Source organism: Panthera tigris, chromosome E2 (genome assembly GCF_018350195.1).
Source record: "Panthera tigris isolate Pti1 chromosome E2, P.tigris_Pti1_mat1.1, whole genome shotgun sequence".
Lineage (NCBI taxonomy): Eukaryota > Metazoa > Chordata > Mammalia > Carnivora > Felidae > Panthera > Panthera tigris.
This window is the reverse complement of record NC_056674.1, coordinates 24838421-24848427: the sequence shown is the minus strand read 5'-3', so window position 1 is coordinate 24848427 and position 10007 is coordinate 24838421. Positions and strand designations below refer to the sequence as shown.

The following is a 10007-nucleotide window of genomic DNA, read 5'->3' as shown; positions in this document are numbered from 1 at the left end:
AATGTGTTTGTGGCAAGTATGATACCATTTGCTCCTCAGTGCTTTGGGCCTCTAAAGGTCTACCCTGGGATCCCTGGACCCCTTGTAAAGTCCAGCTTTCTGGTTCATTACCTAAAGGACCCCCTTTCTTCTAACCTTTAGTCAACTATCCAAACTCCTGCCTGCCTTGGATAGATTCTTAAAATATTTGCCTATCAGCACCCTCTCAGAGAGGAATGTTAAATGCTGCCATGATGTCAAAGGGGCCCCAAGGAGAAGGGCCTTGCCAAACCCAGCCTATCACTCATAGCCACAGCAGAGTGGGAGATAAGCAAGGCTCAGAGAGAGTCTGGTCCTCTGGACTCCCTAAACAACCCAGGCGCTGTGGGGCGAGGCTGTTAGCTACCAAGAACAATGAAACTTCCAGATATCACTGCCCAAGTGAAAACTAGGAGTCTGTGGATTTTCTGATTCCTCGTCCTTGTCAAGCTTGCTTCAGGATGTCTGAAGCCTCCAAGGAGGGTGTGGAGACCTGGGGGCTGCTGGTGTCAGGCAAGGCCTGCTTAACAACCATGGACAAAAAGCTTAATGTGCTAAACGAGAAGGTTGACAAACTCTTGCATTTCCAGGAAGATGTCACGGAGAAATTGCAGTATGTGTACCAAGGCATGGGCCACCTGGAGCAGGGCCTACACCGCCTGGAGGCCTCTCACATCCTGGGCCCAGGTGGGGCTGACCATACTCCTCCAGCTGACGCACAGGCTGGGTGGCCAGAGGTCCTGGAGCTGGTGAGGGCTGTGCGGCAGGATGCTGCCCAGCATGGTGCCAGGCTTGAAGCCCTATTCAGGATGGTCGTGGCCGTGGACAAGACCATAGCTTTGGTGGGGGCTGTGTTCCAGAACTCGAAGGTGATGGATTTCATCATGCAAGGGAGTGTCCCTTGGAGGAAAGGAAGCCTGGCTGATGGCTCTTCAGAGGTTGGTTCTTGCTTCCCTATCCCAGTAACCCTTCTGGCTGAAAGGGAGACCCCAGTGACTCTGGTGGGGACACTGGCCAGGCAGCTAGTCTTAGGAGAAGCAGGAGCTGTTGTTCTCTTCCTGTGTCACCTGCATGACCTGTGGATGGAGAAAGAAGAGGGTGAACCTGAGAGCTCATAGGTGGATTTTCACACAGGTCACTGACTGGCTGCTCTTCCCAGGGAAAGGAAGAGGCAGTGCCTCGGTGAGGTCTGTGGGGCCTTGGCCAGTGTCAGAGCACCTAGTGGGGGGAAATGGGCCATTAGGGAGAGGAAGACAGTGAAGCTTATTGGACATTCTAGTAACTTCTTTTTGCTCCCTTTTGTCCTTCACACCTGGAGTAGGAAACAGGTGGGAGCCAGCTTACCTATTAGAACCCCCTTTTAGAACCCTCACCTTCCTGTCCCCAACCTTGTGCTGTGTCCCAGAGTGGGCAGAGTGTGCAGCTGCTTGTTCGAAGATGAGTGTTGACAATGACCCCTAGGGGACACAGGCTATGAAGAAGCCGGAGCCTGGGGGTGGAGTATGGCATTTCTGGGAGGACTGTTCCCAAAGATTGCATAATCAAACCTGCTGGCTAATGGAAGTTTGGCTGGGGTGGGGGTGTTTGTGTATGTGTGAGGTGTATAGAAGCAACATTCTGTTTGGGAACAGCTAAGAGTCAGCCACTTAGCAACACTCAGACGGCCTGGAGCCACCATCTCAGATCCCTGCTGTTATCCACCAGCCTCTGGCAAGAGATAAGCTGAGGTCCGCAGGAGGCTGTGCTGGACTCTGTCAGCAGTGAGGCTTTCAGGGGAAAGGCTGCAGGGTTTGCCTTCCTTCCTCATCTGCAGCCAGGCCAGAGCTCACCCTGCTGGCCCCTTCCTCTCCCTGCCCCTCACCTTCTTCCAGAGGATGCCCCTCTCCAGTAGCTCCTTGCTTCCTGCAGCTGTCCTGTGAGTCTGGCCTGCAGGGAGAGGTGACCTCCCCCTTTTTCACTGATAACCAACCTCAGCTTTAAAGAAGAAAATGACTCTAGTAAATGCACATGATGAAAATACTCATGTGGTAAAAAACATCATCGTGTCCCTTCTACTCCATTCCCCCATCCCCAGTCCCCAAGACTCCTCCTCGAGCAGTGATAGGTGCCAATTTCCTGCAAAACCTCCCAGACGGAGTCTGTTTATAACACACCTCTTTGTTCTATTTTAACTCAAATCATTCACATTATTCTGGCCTTGATTTTTTTTAACTTAATATATTTTAGGCATCGTTTCATATTTAAAATTGTTTTCAAAATTTATTTACTTATTTTGAGATAGAAAGAGAGAGAGCAGGGAAGGGGCAGAGAGAGAGGGAGAGAGAATCCCAAGAGGTTCTGCACTGTCAGCACAGAATCTGACATGGGGCTTGGACCCACAAACCGTGAGATGATGACCTGAACCAAAATCAAGTCAGATGCTTAACCGACTGAGCCACCCACATGCTCTGTTTCATATTTATACATAGAAATCTTCCTCTTTCTGCAAGTTGGAAAGTTCTCCAGTTGGGGGTGTGTGTCTTAATTTGTTATCTAGCCCTGCGTCATTGTTTTTTTACATTATTTCTTATTTTTAGCTATTATACATAACGATGCAGCAAATATCCATAGAAGTGTGAGCTTATGTCTATGATACACTCCTAGATGTAGCAATGCCATTTGTGTATATAAAGCAAAACTGGCCTTCAAAGGAGTTTTTCCAATTTGGTCTCCTGTCAATAGCATATGGGAATGGTTGTGGCCTCCCCTTTGGCTGACAAAGCATACCATCCAATTTGTTTATTCTTTGCCTGTGTGGGGATTGAAAACTGAGATCTTATTGTGTGTGTGTTTTTTAACATTCTGAAAAATTTTGCGAAATGCAAACTTTTTTATAGGAAAAATTTCAAGCACTTATAGTAGAGATTAGTATCATGCACCCTGTGAACCCACAAGGGGAGGCCGATGTTGTTGCATATATCCTCACCTACTTCCCTCTCTCTAGATTATTTTGAAGCAAATCTGAGACATTGGATCATTTCATCCAAAAAAACTAGCAGTTATATCTAGAAGATAAGGGCTCTTTTAAAAAATGTAATCACATGTACCCCAATGTTTATAGCAGCACTCTCAACAATAGCCAAATTATGGAAAGAGCCTAAATGTCCATCAACTGATGAATGGATAAAGAAATAGTGGTTTATATACACAATGGAATACTACGTGGCAATGAGAAAGAATGAAATATGGCCTTTTGTAGCAACGTGGATGGAGCTGGAGAGTGTGATGCTAAGTGAAATAAGCCATACAGAGAAAGACAGATACCATATGGTTTCACTCTTATGTGGATCCTGAGAAACTTAACAGAAACCCATAGGGGAGGGGAAGGAAAAAAAAAAAAAGAGGTTAGAGTGGGAGACAGCCAAAGCATAAGAAACTGTTAAAAACTGAGAACAAACTGAGGGTTGATGGGGGGTGGGAGGGAGGGGAGGGTGGGTGATGGGTATTGAGGAGGGCACCTTTTGGGATGAGCACTGGGTGTTGTATGGAAACCAATTTGACAATAAATTTCATATATTGGGAAAAAAAATGTAATCACAAGGGGCGCTTGGGTGGCTCAATCATTTGAGCGTCTGACTCTTGGTTTCAGTTCAGGTCATGATCTCACAATTGTGGGATTGAGCCCTATGTCAATTTGTCAGTACAGAGCCTGTTTGGGATTCTCTTTCTCCCTCTCTCTCTCTCCCCTGCTCATGTGTGTTCTGTCTCAAAATAAATAAATATTTAAAAAAACAAAATACTTGTAATCATGATACGATTATCATGACCAAAAAGTACATAGTAATTTAATATTACCAAAGTCAGTGTTCAAATTTTCCTAATTGTCTTATGCTTTTTTCCCCTTACAATTTGTTTATTTGAATCAATATTTAAATAAGACAACTGGTTATATGCCTCTCAAAGCTAATTCTTTTTCTTTAATTCATAAAAAAATTTAAAACTTTTCATTATGGAAAATTTCAAATGTAGCCAGAAATAGATAGAATAGCATATGTCATTGTAGTTTTAATTTGTTTGCTATATTTTTCTGTGAACTGCTCATGTTCTTTTCCCACTTTTTTATTTCATTTTTTTGCACTTATTGATTTGTAAGAGCTCTTCATATATTAGTGAAATTAGCTCTATATTATATGTGTTGCAGGCATTTCTGAATAGGGGAAATCATAGAACATTTTCTTTTCTGAGTTCTTGCAACATTTCTTCTTGTCTGTTCTGGTCAACTGGCATGTGATTGATCTCTTTTCTGGTCTTTGTGTTTAATACAGCTATCGGTAACCATCTATAGGTTTGGGTCTAGCACCCCAATCAGACTGTCAGCTCCTATTTGATCCGTGACAAGAGGCCTCTACTTCCCTCTGTGTACTGTGGCCAGAGCGGGTATCATAGGAGGTGTCAGAGAATGGGTAATGAACTGAGACAGACCCCTAGCTATTTAACATATTGTTGGTGTTGAAAAGAGACTTTCTGGAGATCCTGTTCATGTTTCCTTAAGAGGGTAGGGGCATAGTAATGATTTATGGGATTGAATTAAATCCTAGCATTGGCTCCTAAATTTGAAAATTGTGCCGGGACTATGGAATTTAAGAAACAAATGAGCAAAGGAAGAAAAAGAGAGAGAGAGAGAGAGAGAGAGAGAGAGAGAGAGAGACAAACCAAGAAGTGGACTCTTAATTACAGAGAACAAACTGATGGTTACCAGAGGGGAAGGTGGCAGGGGGGACAGGAGAAATAGGTGATGGGGATTAAGGAGCGCACTTTGCCATGAGTACTGGGTATTGTATGGAAGTGTTGAATCACTGTATTGTACACCTGAGACTAATGTAACACTGTAGTTAACTGTATGTTAACTATATTGGAATTAAAACATTTTTAAATGTCCAAAAAAAGAAAGAAAGAAAAAAGAAAATTGTGCCAGGACGTCACAAAGGTCCTCCTTGGGTTTTCTGAAGTGCCCAGTGGTACTTCAGTTTGGTTGTAAAAATGAATTAGAGTATTTCTAGAAGTCAGGTGCTCTTTCATGAAGGACAGGGCCAGGCTCAGCCAGGGGTGGCCCAAATCATAGGCAAACTGTTCAGAAGACACCAGTCCTCTAGAATGGTGTTTAGGGTCTCTTCTCCTTCCTCTGGATGAACTGGAACCAAAATGTTGAGTCCTGAAGACACGACTCAGCTGTGTGTGTGTGTGTGTGTGTGTGTGTGTGTGTGTTTGCATGTTTAGGTGCGTGTGTACTGCCTACACCAAGAGTGGAGAGAGGGAGAGGACACTCTGAGCCCATCAAGGTCTGCCAAAGGAGAGTTTGAGTGCCTCTCTGCCGGGGTGAAACAGGAGGCATCCCATGATAATGCTTCCTGTTCCCCCAGCTACGGGGGTGGAAGGACAGAGTCTGCAGGAGGCCAACGTAGAGGTCTCTGCTGAGTAGGGGGCCCTGGTCACATTGATGTGCTGGTGCTAATCATAATAACAGCAGCTGACATTTATTTATTAGGTGCCTACCACACGCCAGGGGTGGGGCTGGGTGTTCCCATGTGTTGTTACCTTCAAGAAGACAAAGCTTGGTGTGCTGGGATCCCAAAGGGATGAGCACGTAGTAGGATTGAACAAAGCGGGTACAGTGTAGGAAAAACAGTGGAACAAACCCTCATCCTTAGTGCCAGGGAGACTTTCTGGAGAGGTGAGGACTGTGGTGCCCCAGTTAGAGGGAACTGCTCCAGCTGATTTTTGCCATGAGTCCCTAAAGTTGCCAGATCTTCAGTTTTTTTTTTAGGAGAATTTGGGAACCTAGACTTGTTTATAATCAGTTTTATTAATATATAATTTACATACAATAAGTGGCACATACACACAAACTATGTACATAGTTCAACATAGTTCAACAAGTGTGTACATCCAAATCAACACCACCATAATCAAAACACAGAGCAATTCTAAGCCCCAAAATGGAACTTAGAATTTTAATATAAAAGTCTCCTAGATTTAAAGTGTTGATAACAAATTAAAAAAATTAAAATGCTGTGCATGCCAAACAAAATGTGTCTCAAGCTCTTTTTGGCTCCCAGTTGGGGTGTCTGTGGCCAAGTCAAGGGAAAGGTCCTTCAGCAGTTAGTGGGGCCCAGGGTCTCAGCCCAGGCTCAGGGCTGTGCTGTGACCAGAACTGCTGCTGTGATAAGGGCCAGGAGGAGTTTTAGGGGCTGCACCAATCAAAGGCTAAAAACCTCTACAAACACCAGGGGCACCCAGCAAGGGGTCAGGTCATCTAGAAATATTTGCACTTAAAAACACTGAGTACTCCTACCATTTCAGGAGTAAGATCACTGGCCTCATGCAGAGCACTTAGAGTTAAAGGGAGAGCTGCTGAGGGCTTCTCTAGGTCAGACTTTGAGTGTCCTTACGCAATCCATCCATGGATCAATCAATTGGCTCATCGAAGACAGATAGCTCCCTGTCTCAGGCAGGATAAAATCACCAGAGCTACTGAGCACTTACCATGTGCTGGACACACTTGTCCGGACATTTCACAAATTAACTCCCCAATCCTCTCACTAACTCTGTGAGTCAGATAATATTATTCTCCTCATTTCACAGATGAGGAAAGTGAGATACAGAGAAGTTAAGGATCTCTGCCGAGTGGTGAAGATGGGGTTTAAACCCAGCAGGTCTGGCTCAAGAGTCTGAGAGGCTGTGCTTCCTGCCACACTACTGTACTGTAAAGGGGTGACCATAGGATGCATCAACCCAGCTTCCTGGCAGACACTATTCATTGATTGTGGCATTCTCCCTACCCTTCTTTCCCCTCTACCCATCCCCACCCCCTAAACAAGCATGGGTTAATTTGACTTTAGAATCCAAGCAATAGCCATAACTGACTGATCTGAATTATTAACACTTTATGATTAAATTTATTTTCCATTACTGGTCTACGTGCTTTGAGGTCCAGTCTGTTTAGAAGCCCCTGTCAGGTCTGCTCCTTACTGACAATATGAGACATATTACAAAGAACTTGATGACCTTGGGTAAGTGTCTTTGTCCCTATGATGACAATAGTGATATCTACACTCTAGTATTACTGTGAGACCACGTGAAATAACCTAAGTACTTCTACCTTTAGCATATGGTAGGTGTTCCACCTTCTGTGGCCTGAACAATGATGGTGATGATGATCGTGGTGGTTTTTATGGTGTTTCTTTTAGAACAAAGATCGAGTGGAAGAGAAAGGAGCAAAACCAAAGCATGTGCTGAGCACCAGAGCCGTGCAGGCCGAGATCAGGGGGTCTCAGGAAGGTGAGTGGGACCCTATTTGCTTTATTTCACATCACACACATAATAGTTTCAAAATAAAAATACCAATGGCGACAATGTGATCACTGAAAAACTGTTGAAGCTGCTCCTTTTTTTTCTTTTTTCTTTTGTCCTTTATGTATATCCCACTATGTATTCCTATTTATTTATTTATTTAAAAACATTTTAAAATGTTATTTATATTTCTGCACTGTCATTGCAGAACCCAAAATGGGGCTCAATCTTATGACTATGTGATTCTGCTCTGAGCCAAAATCAAGACTCAAGAGTCAGACATTTATCTGACTGAGCCACCCAGGTGCCCTGTGTTACTGTTTTAAAGTCACTTGGAATAGCTTCTATTAAAGTTTCATTTTCTTTTACAATTTTGTGTAATATTGACATAGTTCTAAAGTCAAATAGACAAAACAAGGTATATTAAGAGAAGTCTAGCTTCTGTCCTTGTTCCCTGCATTGTGTTCCCTCCCTTGCATATGAAAGCATTTAAAAAAGTTTTTGTCTTATCCTTCTTTCTGCCTCTTTAGGCATGAAAGTTTAAGCATGAACATTTTTACCATGTTCTAAGTGGTTGTGAACACACACTCACATATCCTCCCTTCCTAGATAAAGAGAAGCACATACTTTTCTCCACCTGGCTTTTTTTTCACTGTATATCCTGAGATCGCTTCATAGCCACATAAGGAGATATTTGCATCTTTCTATTTTCATGGCTGTGCAGTACTCCTGTGTGATGGGCCATGGTTTAGCCAACCAGCTTCCTACTGGTGGTCACTTGGGTTATTTCTAGTCTGCCTATTATAAAGATGCTGCACAGAACGGCCTTTGCACATTTGTTACAATATCTTTAGCACAGAGTTCTCCATATAGGAATGCATTTTTATGCTGCCTATTTTCCTGTAGAGAGCCAGAAGGAAAACTTGCCAGAGGGGACAGTGGAGACGCTGACTCCCATCAATGCTTCAGGGATAGGATCTGATCTTCTCACCCAGGAAGAGGCTTCACTAGGGCAGGCAGAAGTGCCCCCTGGCCACCTGCCGCTGCCCACAGAGGTGGAAGCCAAAGTTCCTGGAGCATTCATTGAGAACCCTGGGACTGACCTGGAATTGTCTGCAGCACCCAACAGGGTCAAGGAGGCCCCAACCAGCCAGGAGACTTTACCCAGTACAGCACGAGGATCATCATTCAGCAGGCCTGACTCTCGGCCCACAGAGGCAGGCATGAGGCTGACTCCAGGGCTGCCAGTCCAGGCCAAGGCAGCTTACAGTGGTGTAGAAACACCTCCGAGGTAGGGGGTGTTCCTCCATGGTGGGCAAGGGAGGGAGTTAACAGCAGCCCCTCAGCTGGAGCATGGCCAAGAGACTGGCTGCTGAGGCTGAGTGTCACTGTCGGCACAGTGCTGGCTAGCTTCATGAGGGGAAGACAGGAGAAGGTGCAGGCAATGCTTTTGGGAATTTAGAGCACTGTTTCTCACCTGGTGCCCATTACAATTACCTGAAAGAATTTTTTTTAATGTTTATTTTTGAGACAATGCGAGAGATAGAGTGCAAGCAGTGGAGGGGCAGACAGAGGGAGACACAGAATCCGAAGCGGGCTCCAGGCTCCGAGCTGTCAGCCCAGAGCCTGATGCAGGGCTTGAACTCAATGAACCGTGAGATCATGACCTGAGCCAAAGTCGGATGCTTAACCGACTAAGCTACTCAGGTGCCCCCTGAAAGGAATTCTTAAAATACCAGTGCCCAGAGAGTCTGATTTATTCAGTCTGGAGTAAGGCTCAGGTATTTTCTTGCTTTCTTGGTCTTCCTTCCTTCCTTCCTTCCTTCCTTCCTTCCTTCCCTCCCTCCCTCCCTCCCTCCCTCCCTCTCTCTCTCCCTTTCTCTCTTTCTCTTTCTTACAAGCTCCTTGGGTGATTCCAATGTGGAGCAGGGCTGAGAACCACCAGCTCTTAGAGCAATTATAATAGCTACAGGCTGGGGCTCACTGAACTCTCCTAGGTGCTGGAATTGACCAAGCTTTTCACAGGTATCATATCTCTGTAGTCTCACAACATTCCCAGGAGATGAGCGTGGTTGCCTTCCCATTTTATTGATAAGGAAATAGGCTGAGAGTAGCCAGGGCCACATGGCTAGGGATTCACAAAGTTGAAATCTGAATCTAGGTTTATGGACTCCAGAAATCTCCTAACTACTGCACCAGCCTCTTTCCTCAGGTCAGCATTTAATTAAGACCCAAATACTAAGGTGGGGAGGAAAGGATGGGCTTTCAGAAAGAGGTTGGTATAGGCTGAATCAATCTAGGTAGCTTTCAGAATTATTCTTGGGGTCCTGAAGGTGGTGTTGTGTCCTCAGGAGGTAGCCTCAGGACCAGCCCTCAGCCTTCAGCAGACACAGTGCAGGAAGACCCAGAACCTGATGACTGCCAAGCTCTCCCCAGCCCTGTGTTCCCCAGCCCTGGGGAACAGTACATCTTGGCCCCCAGGTTGGCCCACTTAAGGGTACTTGTGCTTACCTGTCTTTTCTCAAGGGGGTCTGGTGCCCTCCTGCACCTGTCCTGGGTCATCTTGACCTGTAACAGAGCCCCATCCCTTCCCTGGGCCTGGCATAGGGAGGGGCGCTGCTGTCTGTGTACTGTGGTGACTGGCAGGGAAGCCCAGATGG

The 10007-nt window shown here is 45.3% G+C and overlaps 1 protein-coding gene across 1 annotated transcript in view; it reads left to right on the top strand.

Moving 5' to 3' along the window:
* Nucleotides 1-373: 373 nt before the first annotated feature.
* The window catches only part of MYLK3 (myosin light chain kinase 3), a 33818-nt gene continuing 24184 nt past the window's right edge, over nucleotides 374-10007 (top strand). The window contains exons 1-3 of the mRNA XM_007096711.3: nucleotides 374-956; nucleotides 7245-7335; nucleotides 8254-8638. Of these exons, the coding sequence (XP_007096773.3) occupies nucleotides 480-956; nucleotides 7245-7335; nucleotides 8254-8638 (953 nt within the window). The 5' untranslated portion in view covers nucleotides 374-479. The remainder of the gene's footprint in view (nucleotides 957-7244; nucleotides 7336-8253; nucleotides 8639-10007) is intronic.